General features: G+C 36.6%; 1 protein-coding gene across 11 annotated transcripts in view; it reads right to left on the bottom strand.

The window, feature by feature from the left end:
* The window catches only part of DGLUCY (D-glutamate cyclase), a 48,644-nt gene that overhangs the window by 22,219 nt on the left and 9,774 nt on the right, over window positions 1-16,651 (bottom strand). For 2 of the 11 annotated variants that reach the window (XM_054634184.2, XM_077180623.1), the window contains exons 2-4: window positions 6,589-6,664; window positions 3,184-3,295; window positions 245-398 (exon numbers count right to left, since the gene is read on the bottom strand). In XM_054634184.2, the coding sequence (XP_054490159.2) occupies window positions 245-398; window positions 3,184-3,286 (257 nt within the window). In that variant the 5' untranslated portion in view covers window positions 3,287-3,295; window positions 6,589-6,664. Of the gene's footprint in view, window positions 1-244; window positions 399-3,183; window positions 3,296-6,588; window positions 6,665-7,567; window positions 7,735-9,531; window positions 9,614-9,981; window positions 10,053-12,242; window positions 12,372-16,651 lie in introns of those variants that run through there. The other 9 variants (XM_077180618.1, XM_077180616.1, XM_077180620.1 and 6 more) reach the window with 9 other exon arrangements.

The raw sequence follows: 16,651 nt of genomic DNA, 5'->3' as shown, positions 1-16,651 counted from the left end.
AATTACACAAAATTTCACCTTTGGATTAGAGAAATAACTTGTAATACTGACAATTATCATAATATGTAGCTCAAGAATAAGATAATCAGGCTATTATACATGGTTTTCACTCAAAAGTATAACTCCAAGAAAAGAATATTGTTCAAACTCTTCAACAGTGTAACCAGGCTGTTTCCTCAAATTGTCCTAATCACCACCAGCATTCACTTCAGAATATTGGCCAGAAGAGTTGCTCTGTAGTTACCTGATACCAGAATCACTTCTCAGGGAAGGACATTTCCAGTCACCTGGTTGACTTCTGTACAGCAGTGGCAGGGGTCCATCGTTTGCATGACAGAACTTCTCAAAGTCATCAGCCAGGGACTTGTGCAAAATCACAATATTGGCCTGTTTATAGCCTTAAAGGGTAGGAATAGCTGGTTATTAATTCAGCTTTTTGTTTGTGAAACAGTAACTTTTCTGTATGAATTTCTTTAGATGGTTTATGAATTACCTAAAGGAAATTTTTGATTCAGAACTTTGTAATTAGATCAAACTTCTTGAAATGCTTTAAAAATCATAGCTAGGCCTACTCTATATGAGAAGTCATTCACAGCTAAAACAGTTGGCAAACATGGGTAGTAGCAGAATATGAAGACACCATAATTAAAAAACATTTCTATTCATTTATATATAAACATAATTTCCTTTCTAACTGTGGACATTAGAATATAGGAATATGCTTTATTGGCAAATGCTAACTCAGAGCCAAAGAAAGGCTTTCACACACCACACTTTCACAATTATTTTTCACCACACCAAGATATAAATCAACCCAAAAGTAAACTCCTGGTATCTTGATGTTTTAGCACATTCTTTAAAATTTCTTGGCTAGGGAATTTTAATGTGGGCTGCAATTAAACAGATATGATTACAGCTCAGGAATAAACTCTTGACTGTCCACTGAATCTCAGTAATTTCTAATTGAAGTTCTGATTTAACTTCTTATTTAAAAAAACCCAAATTAAAACAGAACTGCTACACTTTCTTCACTTGGAAACAACTTTGATTTAAAAGGTTCTTGATTACTACTATGAAATAGCTTCTAAAGGCATTAGCATTTTTGCAACGAACACCACTGAAGAAAGGTCCCATTGAGCAAAAATTTATTTTCTTAACAGTAGTAGTTAATACCAATGCCATTTAAACTCTCCTGCATGGAAATATCAACTGTTCAAATAATGGGGGGAAATCTGGAGTACAACAGGTCTGGGGTGTATAAATCCAGCAATTAACAACCCCTAAATTCTGTACCAATTCTCTCTTGAAGAGTTATTACTGTCTGATATCAGGCAGGTGAGTAGGAGGCTGCACAGAAGCACTCCCTTTCTTAAATACTGCAGTAGTCTGTCATCAAAGAGGCAATAATTTAGTTGAAATCAATGAGCTGCTTTCAAAGGCTGTAGAAAATGAGCCAAACCTTACTCTTGACTAAAGCTAACAAAGGCATCCATAGAGCATTCTATTCCTGATGGAAAAATGCAAAGCAAAGGCTGAGGTAAGCATGCATTTGCATACTGAATTTGTCCACAAACTGCTCTCTTGGGAGTAGTCAGTACAAAAATTCATTTTATTACTAGCAAAAGTTACTAAATACAGAACAAGATTCTTGCTAAATACAGAAAAATATTTTTGCTAAATAAACATACTACATTAACCACTGAATAAAACATTAAGTTTGGTTACCCCTCAATTTCATTCCCTGCCATCCATGAGAAATCCACAGGCACTTTCTGCTTTGCTGGTTATATTAATGAGTTCTTAAAATCATGGGTTTAGTCAGGGTACTCAACTGACAACACTGAATTTCACATACTAGTTACAGATGAGAGGCTGAATCTTCAGGCAAATACTCGATAAACTCAGGCAGCTTCATTGTAATACTTTGAGAACTTTATTGCTTCTCCTATAAATTCTTGCAAATATTATATATGGGAATATACAACCCATATTTCCTGATGGATTCACTTGCATTATGGAGCCATCATTATGAATGTATTCACAAGCAATGGGAGTGGAGCTGGATGTGTTGACCAACCCAGGCAGTAATGCAACACACTTATGTCCAAGTTCAGAGAAGTTTAGAAAGAGCTTTTAACTTCTATGGTGAATTACAATGAGGGCAGTAAGAAAGAATTTGTTAACAACAGCATAAGACAATTCGCTACAATGGTTCCTTTCGTATAATGAAACTGTTTGTTCATCAACTTGTTTTATATGTCAACAATACTTCTAAAAATGTTAGAACTAATACATTTAAAACTACTGAAGCAATAAATTCACTTTAAAAATTTGGCTGGGGCAAACTGCAAATTAGAAACATTATAAAATGTCTTTCATTAGTATTTTTCAACTTAGGAACTGATAGAAAAGAAAACTACAATTTCAAGACTCACTACAGTTCTAAAATATGACCTTTAACATATTTTATAGTATTACTACTATTGTACACACAGCTTTGTTGATCAGGTATTTGCCATGGTATTTTTGTTTATGTTATTTTTGAAAGTTGATCAGAACAATGACAGATTTCTCTGCTTCTGTAAAAGTCCAGCGATGAAAGTCAAGACAGGAATCAATTTTCCGGAATGCATTCTGTTATCTGAGTATAAAAATAATTTTTTCCTCCCCCTTATAATTCTCAGCCTTGCTGACCCAGTAATCTTCACCTTCTGCAAAAAATGAAGCAGAAAACCACTTCTGTAACAATAATTCTTCCCAAAGCATATCTAATGTGCTAAGTAAAGCAAGGTCTCTGTGAAGAACATAGTGAAGAACATCTTACAAATGTGATAATAACATGCAAGAAAACCCAGATTTGGTTAGAGATTTTTCAAATATTTCAAATACATCCATCATTTCTCAATGACAATTGGAAGCTGAGGGATGCACTGCAGACACTGAAAACAAAGTCCATGTACATTACTCAGGTAGGATAGTGCATTTCCTCTGATATATCTTTACAATTTAAAAACCAGAGTCAGGTGCTTACAGTATGATTTCAAAAACACCCAAGAACATAACATTTTCTTCTGTTTTACTTTGGTGCTTTTGATATTTCTTCAATCCTTTACAAACAAAACCAACGTAGTTATGAATCTGAAATAGAATCACTTTGCACAGAGAGCTGTTAGGTTTACTTACCTTCTGCCATTCCAGAAGTATTACTAATACTGAGTCTGTTGCATCTAATTATTCTTCTTAGCACATGGGGAAGGAGAGATTTCAACCCTCCTGTCCAAAGCATATTTTCCACCTTAACAGAAAGATAATTATAAAGTTAAACACAAAGGACCTCCCCCCGCACCCCCCACCCCCATTATAAATTCTGATTTTCTGGAGAACTTAGCTTACATTTCCTCCTTGTATTCCACCAAAGTTATTATCACTGGGAAATTCTAAGTTGTAGCTCAAAAGGGAGATCAAATTCAAAAGGCTATTTTACTGACATTCTATGACTATATGCTATTGAATCTTTCAATAAATTAGCTGGAGACATGCATTTTATTATTTGGGATAAAGCACAAAATTTTGCTGCCCTATAATGTAAAAAACATTTATTTCCTCCCTGATAAATATTAATTTTCTAGAGTATGCAGTTTTCCAAAAGTCATTGTAAATTTAAAATTGCAAAAGCACAAGTGGATTAACCTACCAGGGTATAATCTATAATATCACTTCTCTGATCAAAAACTTTTAGGCAATTAGCAAGGCAGCCTTGTGGTAAAGAGAGAACTATATTCAGAAAGTCTCCCTGTAATTCATTTCACATGTATTATGGTTTTCAAATATTAATTATGCAGAATTAATATTCCTGTGGCTATTCTTCCACTGGGAAAGCACACATAGAGATGTTTAAGTCACTTGTCACACAATCTGGTCTAGGTACAGAAATAAGTTTCCTAATTACAATCAATAACTGCCTCTTTTTTATTCTTTTGAAGATTTAAAATGTCATTTTTCTGTAACCCAAACAAAGTTTCCAAAGAGTTTTTCTCTCAACCTGAATACTAATAACTAAAAAGGATTTATTACATCACTATTAGGAAAAAGTAAGAGTTAAGTCTGGCTAAAATAATAACTTGGCTGCATATGATATTAACCTTGGTTACTTTCAAGTAAAGAAACTGAACTATCCTCCAGTTAATTCAATTACCAACTTCTAAGTTTTTCTTTAAATCAGAACAAGCCATTCTTGATGTCATTCAAAAGAAATAATAAATATGAGAGAAGCTGTGCTGCTCTTTTTAAAAGTTGTTGCTAAATTAATATATAATGAGATGTTACATCCTTCTAGCAAAAGTTAACTTTTCTGTTAAAGATCCTCAGTTTTTTGTTCTGTAACTATGATAATACAAAGTTTCACTCTCACGACTGGAGAGTGGAGTGGAATAGTGTGAAAATTTATACCTCTGAGCAATCATTCTGTATTTAACTTGAAGAGTAGTGATATGTTTTGACTGAAATGATACTTTTATTCTAATCTGTCCAAAATGTTTCCCAGAGTTTGCAGAGCTCTGAAATGTTAAGTTGGGTGCACTGAAATTTAAAGTAAACTTTGTCTCTATTCTTAATTCTGAAATCTTTATATAACATTGTCAGCCAAAAGAAAACAGTCTTTTTTCTGAACTCCAACTTACTACTTTCTAGATCTTCTTTGCTGCTTTTACATTATCACTCTGTATGCTGTACAAAAATAGTCTTCATTACAAAATCATGAACAATTCCAAACACACACTTTAAAGATAACAAGAAGTTGGATATGGAGATGTCACTGAGCACTAATTCAGGCCTATAAGTATCAATTTAAGATACCCTATTCTTACTGTAAAGAGAATTTCTAACACATCTGGAATGATTAATGCAAGATATTTCAAACTAAATACAATGATCCTAATAAAACATTCCAGATGTGTTAATTAGATTCTTTCAGATAATTCTTTATTTCTGAGGATCTTTAAAACCATCTAAATTGTCTGCAGGATTGATGGCCTGCTACTGATGAACTACTAGTTTACTTGGACTTGAAAGACAGTCTGAAGTCCAGAAAATTAGTCTGTAACAAAAGCTGTCTTTAGCTAAGTATTTTGTCACAAATGCCCTGTTCCAACGTTGAGAAAGCCTGATTGTCCTCTTATAAAGTGTGTGCCCAGCAGCAGAAATGACAGTACCTAGGAGATTTTATCAGCAAACATTTAGGCCCCTAAAAGTTTTTAGTTCATTTGACAGCAAGTGGCTAACAAGCAACAGGACTTTGAATATCAGTAGTGCTGAAATGTCAGCTGTAGATACCATACAGAAGCACTTGGGCCTGTTGCTCCTACTTGTGAATAAACATATACTATTGATGATGACTGGTTAGAAAGTGAATAATTTAAACATTAACTTTGTATAAGCACAGTGAGACAAGACTCACCTTCCCGGGGCAATTTTATATAGTAACAGGAAAAACTCAATTTGATTAATGTTCCGAGTTTTAACTTTAGATCACTGTATTTGCCATACAATATCTGTAATAGATTGTGCTGTTATTTTATTTATTAATTACTAAATTAATATTGTATAGACAATAAAACCAGTGAGATGCTCACAGTAAAACCCAACTTTTGCTATATGACTTGCCCACAAACAGTTGGAAATGCAGTATGCTATTTCTCTAAGCTAGAGAAATAGTCAGGTTTAAATTCCCCAACTATCTCTAGAACTTCCTGAAAAATCCTTGGAGCTGTCATGACCATGGCATGTTTGGAATGACTGGGGAAAAGTATGGAGGTTATTAGGATCTTAAAGCATCTTTTCTGTTTTTTTCTTTTAGGATGCCTAATAAAATGCACAGACTGACTTCATAGGGGCCTCATGCCCCACCCTAAGTAAACAGTGTGAGACAGTGGTTAATCAGTTAGCAGGATCTGTGCCTTGGCAGAGGTTTCTTAATTCCTTTACTCTGTTCTGAGACAGTTTCAGATAATGATAGTATCAGTTACCTCATGGGGGTATGTTGGATCATGACACAAGATAACATGCAGGGTGTTAAAAAGGCCTTAAGAGAAGAGGCTGACAGAGCTAATAAGATGGCTGTTGTGCCTGAAGGTATCCTATGTGGTGTCCCCCCAAAGAGCTCCTAAGATCTGGCTTTCCAGTGTGTTCTCTTTAATGGAATGAACATTTAAAGCAGGCCAGATAGAATCCTGTGTAAACAGTGTTTGAAAGTCAAGTCATTGACTGGCTGCATAATGACAAATTTCATACTTAAAGCACCCAGTCTGAAAAAAGACCTTGTTCTAAGTCATGCTGCTCACATCAGACTTCCTGACTTTCAACACCAACTATCAATATAGTAAAGCTTCACAGCACTGAAACATCAAGTTTGTTCTTGAGGAGCATTTTCTTAAATATCTGCTTCCACATTAGAAGCACAATAAACACTTTTCTTTTTAGAGTTTTCATGAAGGTTCAATGCATTTCGTGTGTAGCTTGAGTTTTACATACTGAATTAAATGGCTAAGTATTAAAATACATTGCTGTCTGAGACATTAAGATGGCACTTACCCACTACTGATTTGTGGGCACTACCATATCCTGAGCTGCACTTCCAGATCTTGACAAGGATGATGAAACTTCAAAGCTGGAAAAAGATGAAAATTATGTAGGGAGCTGTGTGATCAGGCAGTGAGGACAGTTTAGCTTATGCCAGATCAGTAGTTCAGAATAATGAATCAATTTGTAAGGAACAATATTGTATTGAAATGACATTATATTATACATCTTTATAATATAAAGATTCAAGAAAATAAGAAAATATAAATATTCAAGAAAAAAAACTCTCTTTGTATCACAGTGGCATTCAGGAAGTACAGTTTGGTGAAAGTTCTAAACAGATCTTGGGTCTGGCTTTAATAAGTAACATAAAATTGTTAGTTGACATCTTCATTCAGTAAATACTTGTGCAGCACCACTTCAGTGGAATTAAGCAGTTACCACTATCTGATTAATTTGGCCCAGATGATTTTCGAAATATCTCATTACCAAGACAATAACAATTTCCAAGAAAGCCATATTTGGAGGGTGAGTATTTATTCATTAGAAATTGTGCTCCCTGGTTGCCATATGAAGGTCCAAGTCATTAACCTCTAAGTCATTTCTACATGCTGTTCTCAGAGCACTAGTTGAATACAGGTGACTGCAATGCTGGGCTGATCTTTGCTGAGATGACTGGAATGGGACTGTTTCTAAGCCTCATATTTGGTACTGATTGTAAAGAATATGCTCTACTTCCCCAAAAATCCACAACTCATGCAAGGAAAAAAGCATGTTGAGAGGAAGACATGAAGCAAGAAAAATGTAGTTCCAGACAAGATTTAAAAAAAGAGATTGCCCTGCATTTTAGATTACTTGCATGATGGACAGAGTAGCCTCTTTGCATCTTCCAGGCTATTCCTCATTTTCTTCCACTTTTTCTACAGTATGCCTTTATCTCTGCATCTTTTCCTCCCTGACCCCCATCTCCATAACTCCAAGCTGGGCTGACCTTTGTAGCACTTGCTTCCTTGGTTTGTCTGACTGCATCCTCTGGCAATATGGGAATTTTAATGCCTTCTCTCCTCTCACTGGCTCTTTTTAATTCATATAGTTGATGTTTCTCTCAGTTGTACCTTAACATCTCAATTTTTAATCTTAAACGAGTTTTTTCTGTTCCTAGTGTGAGACAAAATAGTCTAACATTAGAACTCATAATACACATAAATAAATAAATAAATTCACAAATGTTTTCCCAGACTTAGATTTAAGATTTAGACTCCTCTGACCCCACCTATAGTCATAGGTGAATATATATCTATATCTATATATCCCTTTTAATATTACAGACAGGCTTGGCTTAAGCATAGTTTTTCTATTTAATTCGTAATTTTTCTATTTAATTCTTAATTTCTGACAGTGGAACCACGAACTGCCTTACAAAGTTATATATCTTACAAGCTACAGTTTATTAAGTGTTTTTGCAATCTGCAAAACAAAAGCTCTTTATGGAAAAAGAAGGAAGGCCAGTACGTGAAACATTTTCTATTATCTTAGAGCTTTCAAAATGAAAAAGTGAATCTGTAAATTTTGCAGATATTTAAATACGAACATAGATTCTTTACAGGCCCACATTGTAAATTATTCATCATCCAAGAAAATGGAAAAATGTCATTTAAGTGTCAGAGAGATTACAATTTGAGATGCAGTGGGTGGGTCCATACTGGTGTGCTAAACTACACCAGATAAAAACGAATCAAGAAATTATGTAATAACACAAAGGATTAAAACATTCTTCAGAAGTGCCAGTGTGACTGCTTTGCCTTCACACATATCAAGTGAATTAATGAAATAGAAGTAAAAAAATAGCATTTCTGGGGTTTTAAAATGGAACACATGAGAATTCACAGCCTGTAAAAAGTATGGGTGGTAAGGGTAATAAACAGATTTGAACACTGCAAAGTAGTTAACACCAATTTCTGGTGTTATGAATTACAGGTCTGTTTCTCCAGTGGCACTGATAGACTAGTAAGAATATGGTTTGATGCAGCATAATCTAGAGACTTGCTTGCAAGGAGCCCAAAGACTCTTATGAAATATAACCTTGCATTGCTCATATCACTTTTGTCCTATTTTCAGTTTAAAGTTTGATAATAAGAATGGGTGGTGGCATGTACGGGATCATGGGCCAAAAAAGTGCAAGGGTCAGTACTTAAAACTGCTGGGCAGGGTTTTTAGATATTGTCATGCAGATATCTTACCCAGAGCTACTGCAGCAGAGGAACCTGAAACATGAGCCAGCCCATGGGCTGCCTTTACCAATACATAATGGAAAGTAATCTAAACTAATTATAATCTAACAAACACTTTGTGTACTTTGCCTTGCCCTAGTATGAATATGGTTACAGAGGATTGTTAACGTAAACACGCTTTAAATGACCTGCTGTTTAATCATCAAGCTGATTTGAAATTCTGCCAGCAGACTTCTGTGAAAAGCACAAGCTTCTCTGGAAATTTAGTTAATTTGATTTTCCAACAGGATCTCTCAGTTACACTTGTAATCTTTTATTTGAAGAATCAATTAATGATCCTTTTTCTTCCCATCTGCTATGAATCATTTCAAAGCAGAGAAGATCTTTGTGTATCATTCCAAAAGGGGAGTGTGTTGTGTATTTTCAGACAGCAGCTCATCCAGCAAATTATTATTTAACTTTACATTTGAAATATAGGGCATTTGTGTTTGAAGTTTATGCACCTCTAAATGAGGGCTGCAAATCGAAATTTAAATTAGCTTCCATTAGTGTTCTGTCTGCTGCTTAAAATAGCCAGCCTATACTTGAGACCCTGCAGATTATGTCAGGACGAGAAATTGATAGGATCAATATGTCTTTGATGCAATCTTGTTTATTTGCAAAAAAGGTACACAGCATCTAGTTTCTCTCAGTATATTAAGAACAAATAACAGAAAGCAATTACCAGTTTCAAAGCAGCCATTTCAGACAGCACCGTATGCTGCTGCAACCACTGCATTGGTATAACTTTACATTCAGCTTCTGCTCTGGAACAAAACAAATTGTTTCTGAGGTGGAGAAATATGGGCAGAGACTAGAGAATAGTTCACATTGGGCCCTGCCCTTGCATGGGCACAACCTATGCAAGATCCCAGTTGTTCAGGCTTTTTTATCCTGCAAAGGATGAGCCCTCATGACTTCACACACCCTTCCAACCCCTTGAGTCATACCCTAATACCCACTTTCCTGCTTCATCACCTTACAAATACATACAACCAACAAGTTTTAGAACAGCCACCTCACTTACATGCACCTTTGGCAAGATGCAGCATACACCTAAGAGGAGGCTAAGAAATTCATCACGATTTAAAGCTGCTACATTCACGCCTTGGACTTTGCTGGCAGGAATACTCACCAGGAGCAAGAGGCTGCAAATGATCCACTGAAGGTTGTTTTCATATAAGATGACAAGAGTTGCTTATTCAACTTCAAAAAATTGAAAAAAACATAAGGGTATGAGGATAGTATTTAAATACTGTTTCTCAATCTATGCTGAGCTACAGATTTTAAGAGTTGCTCCACAATTTTCTGGGCTAGGTCCAGATACTATTTCTCTATCTTGGCCTCTTCTGGCACCAAGACAGCACAAGAGTGCAGGGAGACCTTGCTGCAGACCACCAGTGCCAGCCTCCCCTAAGCCCCTGTGGCAGCACTGGGCAGCTAACACTGCACACAGCAAAGGTGATGGGCATTGGCTGGACAAAAACTCCTAAAGCGAGGGAATTTTTTCTTTCCAGTCTTACCCAGAAGGAGAGAAAATGGAGTCCATAGGACAAAGTACAATTACTTGTACTGCTTTGTTGGCAAGGCAGCAGCCACGGGTACTTGTTTTGATAAGAACATATGTCACCACCTAGGTTACACCCAGTCACATCATGCACGGTTACAGGGCTGATGGGGTGCTCATTCCTACCAAGGAATTCCATCTGAAGGCAAGCAGGTAAGTGATGTTCTGCTACCTACACATCATAAAAATAGAACCATGCTCCCAAAAAACGTGCCATGCTCTCGCTGCCAGGTCTTTCAGGCTACCTCCAGGATTATGCCATTCCTTTTTTGTTCACATGTCTGCCAGCAGATGCTGTCACTGTACCCACCACTGCTCACCAAGCAATTCTCCTCAGCGATGGTCAGTAAAATTATTCCAGCCCGTGTGTTTACACAAAGTTAGTGTCCTTGAGATGTGGGTGTCTCAGCAGGCTGTGTGTGGGGAACTTGCAGTGAATTGTACCTCTCCAAACTACCAAGAACAAATATCTCCATCTCCACACATACCCGTGATGAAGAGATATTAACTTTCATTGTTCCACTGCTTCCTTCAACTCCTAGACCAAGAAGTACTGGGAACAGCTCAAAAGGAGAGAGCATAATTTCCCTGATGAACCTCCAGGCTTAAGTAGTGCTATATGGAGGATCAGAGGAATCTGTGGCAGGATCTCCAAGAATATCTCACTGCAACTTTCAGGAGTAAGTATAGGTAAATTGCTGTTAGCAACTGTACTATGTGATAGTAAATGGTCTGCATTTGGACTCTATTTTGTCTTGGAGCATCCACACTGTCCCCCCATAATAAATGCTAATTTGCATCAAGGATAACTGGACAGCTCTGTTCTACAGCATCCATTCTAACTCGAAGGATTCCAAGTTACAGACAAATTATGGCTGCATTACTATGCTTTCATTAATGCTTACTTGGCAACTGTGGTATTATGCGGTGACTACAGTTGTCATGATGATCTGGAAACTGCCCTCAGTGGTCTGTTTGGTGCAGCCAGGCACCTGCAGACACATTTGTCCTCGATCTGCAAGAGCTCAGGGAGTGTTTGACCAACACTTAGTACAGCAGGACGATGAGAAGGAATAGCAACAAGCAGTGCTATCAGTAATTAGACATATACTCTAAGGCTGACAATACCACAGTCCTTTTGGAGAAGAGAGTGCTGCTTTGTCACTAGTGAAGATGCCCAAGCTCTGAAAACCACAGATGTTACATACTTATTTGGTAGACTGCATCACAGAATCCATAAATAATCAATGATAATTGCCACCATCCCCAAACTTGTGAACAAGAATGTGTAGAATGAATGAGTTATAATCCTGAACAGTCAAAGGTCCTTGTGGTGGGCTTGAATGAAGGTCTCGACATCATTCCTAACTCTTCTTCCCCTGCTTATACAGAGAAAGTATGAAACTCTACAGCATGTGAACCTTTTAGGATCTCAGCTGTACGGTAATGTGACTGATGGAAGACCTGGATGATGCGGCAGCTCAACCAAGCTACACTGACCTGATTGTCCAGTCATCCACAGGAACCAGGAATGAATTAATTTTATAGGCAAGTGGCAACCATGATGACCATGAGAAGAGACCTCCTGCAAGTGGTGTGTTGGTGCTGCAGAGTGTCAACAGTTCCCCTCACCATTTCTGAACTCAAAACAGTCATTCAAGAACAGTATATGATGTAATGACACTGGGCAACTGTCCTCATCCACCACAGTAACCCTTGACAAAGCAGAGAATGTTATGCCATAGCTAGAGGCTGCCATAGTGCCTACTGCATAGGAGAAAGGTGGGCTTCAAGTGAAGCATTGTTCTGAAAAGAAAATTCCCAATTACCTTACTTTTAAGGGCCTGAAAGGATACAGGCCCTTATTGAACTCCTGGGCAGCCTGATTGCACAGCATGTGGGTGTTCCTGATGCAGTCACTCTGTCATGGCACCCTTGGGGCATCACCACTGGTGGCAGCAGCACCATCCATGGCTGTGCAGAAAGTGCAAGGGAGTGTGACAGCTACAGCGACAAATGCAACAGGGGAGCAGCTCAGGAGCTCTGCTCTGCTGTTGGTCCCAGCACAGGCCACGTGAAGAATTTCACATCTAAGTTCCTGCTGACAGATTAGATCAGGTATCGGTTGACTAAACGCTCTCACTCTGTCGCTATTCAGTGCCTTACGCAATTATGTACGATACACCACTGTGTCCAGTGCAGTTACAGCAGGCAGACTGAACATCTCAAACCACTGTGTTCATGAGCAGTATCAGCAAAGAGCTCGATGTTGAAAAATGAAGCTACATTTCTAGCTCATAGACTTAATCCTGAACTTTTGCTGCTTTTCCCTATGGTCCATGAATAGAATAAGATCTGTACATGTATCACCCTCAAACCTTTTCTCACCATTATTTTTTTTTTTAAAAGCAGTTTGGTGTTAAAAGACATGACTCATAATGCTGCAGCATCAGTTAGTTGGCTTGAAAGGGATGCTGATGTCATAATTTTGATTTTCATTACCAAAGAATATGAAAGGGCTGAAAATGTTTTACACTTCTATCACCTCATTTTATATTTTAAAGATATAAATAAGCTATAATTGGTGTGCTATATGGTGTGTATATATATATATATATATATATTTAGTGTACTCTAATTCAGAAATTGAGCCTATATTTTGTATAGAAGCAGCACAAAAGTTTAAGCTTTTACTATAATTATTTTTTTTAGAGTTTTGTTCCCAGATATAGTAGCTGTAAATATGCCTAAAATCTTACCACAGAGCTTACAGTTTAAGGACTCAAACCTCTAGTACTTCAATGAATATAAGTAAAAGAGATAAGCAGATAATTAGTCCCACTGAGCTCATGGACAGATGAAGTGCTTAAACATTTGCTGTATTGTACTTCAGCTGCATACATGTTTGCATACAAGCCATATCCTATATGCAGAGCTACATAGAGAAAGACATGACAGAAAAGTAAGCATAAAGACAGAAAAATATATAAGCAATACACTCGCTTTTTATAAACACGTATATGAAACAAGCTAACAACCTTGATATAAGAACCTGGTTATAACTAGTACTGATGAACCATACAGTTCAGAAATAAGGTTTAGCTCTGTTTTTGTCTGCAACCATTAGCAACCATTGATCCTTTTTCCTGGTTTCTCTATACATGCCAGATAGGAAATTGTAATAACATACCTCAAAATTCCATATCCCAATTTGGAATTTGATAGGACAAAGGGTTGTATCTTTAAACTGAAAGAGGGTAGGGTTGGGTTAGATATTGAAAAGAAATACTTTCCTGAGAGGGTGGTGAAGCAGTGACCCAGGCAGCCCATCTCTGGAAGTGCTCAAGGCCAGTTTGAAAGGGGAGAAAGCCCCTTGATCTAGTGGAAGGCGTCCCTTCCCTCCCCATGGAAGAGAGATTGGAACTATATGACTTTCCAGGTCCCTTCCAACCCAAACCATTTTCTGATATTCCTATTTAGGAGGCTCTTTTAAGGAGTCCTTTTTTGTTCTTGGACTTTTTTTTACATATCTTATTATAAATCCTAAGTATGGGGAGTGTGCTAAGTTTTGGTTTATTTTATTTTCAAATGAGAAAAGACCCTTGGCTTGTTTGAGCATTAGTTTTTGATCTGGCTGAATTTTCCCCCTCCTCTGAAATGGATTTTCCATTGACATTACATCATAGAGACTGAATAGTTTCATGGTACAGTTAATATATACATAAAGTCCAAATAATTCAAAATATTATTAAAACAATATTCTTCAGAAGATAGAATTACAGCTACATCTAGCCCAGTATCCTGACTTTGATAGGGATCAGTAATGCACAGCCTAAAGAAGAGCTCAAAAGCAGAGAAAACATTCACAAAACCTAAATGGTTTATCCTTCCAGTGTTTCATGACCTCTGGTTCAGAAACTTTGGAGCTAAGGGACATTTTTTTGTTTATAGAAGTTAATGTAAGATCTGATATCCAAGTGGACTTTACCCATACAACTGCAGCTTGCAGCATTTCATATGGATTTCACCAGCTACCTTCTAAATTACTTTACTTGGAAAACTAGATGCAACTGCTAAGAATTACGCATGGACTGTTTCATTAGGATTCCATTTTCAAAGCCAATATATTTAAAAGTAACAAAACTGTCTTTGTATTAGAATGCAATCTACAAACACAGACATTCCTTTGATCCTTATTCCATAAATATATTTCCTCTTGAGACAAGCATCTTGCACGAATCTTCCAGCAATTTTCAGCAGTATCTCCTCTCAAAGAAGGGTCAGACTACACGGTATATGCAGAGGCAAAAGACAAGACAAATTAATAGCACTCAGCAGCTTGCATTAATGTGCTCCAAGTCTAAATGTACAATTAAAATAAAGCATTCACATTTGAAAAGCAACTCTAAAAAGCTGTGGGGTTTGTCTCCAAAAGATTAGTCAAATGTGTGTGATTTTGATCGTGGGGGAAGGGAGCAATGAGTTTAGTTCAAACCTAGACCTATTTAGGTAGCTTCTCTTTTAATATAGTTAGTATAAAGACACATTTTTGGGACCACCTGGAATTTTGAAGATGGAGTATATATAGGAACATCATTTCTGGAGAGAAAAAAATAAACCTACAGAATGGATAGCTGTTCAGCTACTTGGAAATATAACCAAACCAAAATCATATAGAGCAAGGTGTATTTTGTCATATATTGCTGTATCCTAACTACCAGGAAGTATTTTTAATAATATGCAAAGATAGAAGAACTGATTTGAATTTTATTCCTGATTTGAATACAGGACCAAGGCGTTTCTCATTACAGATTGAAATGAGAAGATTTTAATCAGTCAAAAGGAAGATGAACAGGCATCAGTTACTAGAAACTGCTGTGATTTCCAGTCACACTGATGGAGCACTAAGGAGACTGGTATTAAAAAAAATAGTTACTACAACTAAAACATTTGAAGAGATGATGGTACCTAATGACTTTCAAACTCCATCCTCTACTGACAGATTTCCCTAATGGAAATTTCTTTCCTATTCTCATAATACTTGTCTTTATAAATTAGCTGAGTTTGACATAGAAAGCTTGCTATACAAGGCTGATTTTGAATCTATTAAGCACTTCAAACTGCAGATGTATGAGAGATACAATCATTGTGTCCATGGGAAAATTGTCAGATGTAATGCAAGCTCACTGACGCATTCAATTATAAGACTGGAATGAAGTGAGACTTTCTTGCTAGACATCAGAGATACCAGAAGTTTACCAGAAGGCACATAAAAGAATTTGAAACCATATATAAAAATAAACAAATCAGTGTCCTTTGCATCAAACAACAAACATGGTTCTCTCCCCACCCCTCCCCCATTCAGTGGAAAGTTTAAAAAGCAAGCATTCTGAGTAGATCCAGCTTCAGTTTGGATATATTACACAGTATTTTCCACTCCTTTTGAAGGAGGAAAATATTGTGATCTCTACTTGGTTTCAAAATCTAGGCAAAAAAAAAAGTATATATATATGTTTATAAAAACTATAGATGCATTATATATAAGTATATATATTCATTCCATGGTTGATTACATAAAGCAAACGGTTCCAAATTAAAAACTTATTTCAAGACTGAATAATTTAACAGAATAAAAGTCCAAAATGCGTAACCTATAATTCAAAGAATAGAATGATCAGTATGTGACTTTTCCACAGTTACTAAGTGTACAAATTAAAATATGTGAAATAAAGTGCATTAAGTGGGCATTTTTTAGGATATAAACGATGTAAATGAAAAATAGCTAAGAATATTAACAGAAATGCATCTAACTTCAGTGACCTTGTGATCTGGAGCTCTGCAGAAGTCAACCATCTCAAATGCTTTTCTTAAAAATAAACAGGAATAGAGAAGATATTACACTTATAGATTGCTGATTTTGTATCTGATAGACACATACTTCTGATGGACAACCAATTTTTGACCTTTATAGTATTTATCAGCTTCAGAGAAAAAGTCATTTTACCAGTTTACAGTTGTCTCCTAAAGGCTTTAATCATAGCACATTAAAAAGAAATTTTGGGGGGGGAGCTGTTAATTGTGAGTCTGCATCTTGCTGAGCATGAAGTCTGTATCTTCCCCAGCTATAGTAAGGGCTCTTCAGTATTATTGCATGGTGATGTAATCTCTCACCTGCACTGAACACTTGTCCTGTTGGTAAAGCTGTATATTTTCAATTAGAGATTGAAACTTTTGCTGA

This window comes from Agelaius phoeniceus, chromosome 6, assembly GCF_051311805.1.
Source record: "Agelaius phoeniceus isolate bAgePho1 chromosome 6, bAgePho1.hap1, whole genome shotgun sequence".
NCBI classification, from domain to species: domain Eukaryota; kingdom Metazoa; phylum Chordata; class Aves; order Passeriformes; family Icteridae; genus Agelaius; species Agelaius phoeniceus.
Note: the sequence above shows the minus strand (reverse complement) of the source record. Positions and strands in the feature narration are given on the sequence as shown.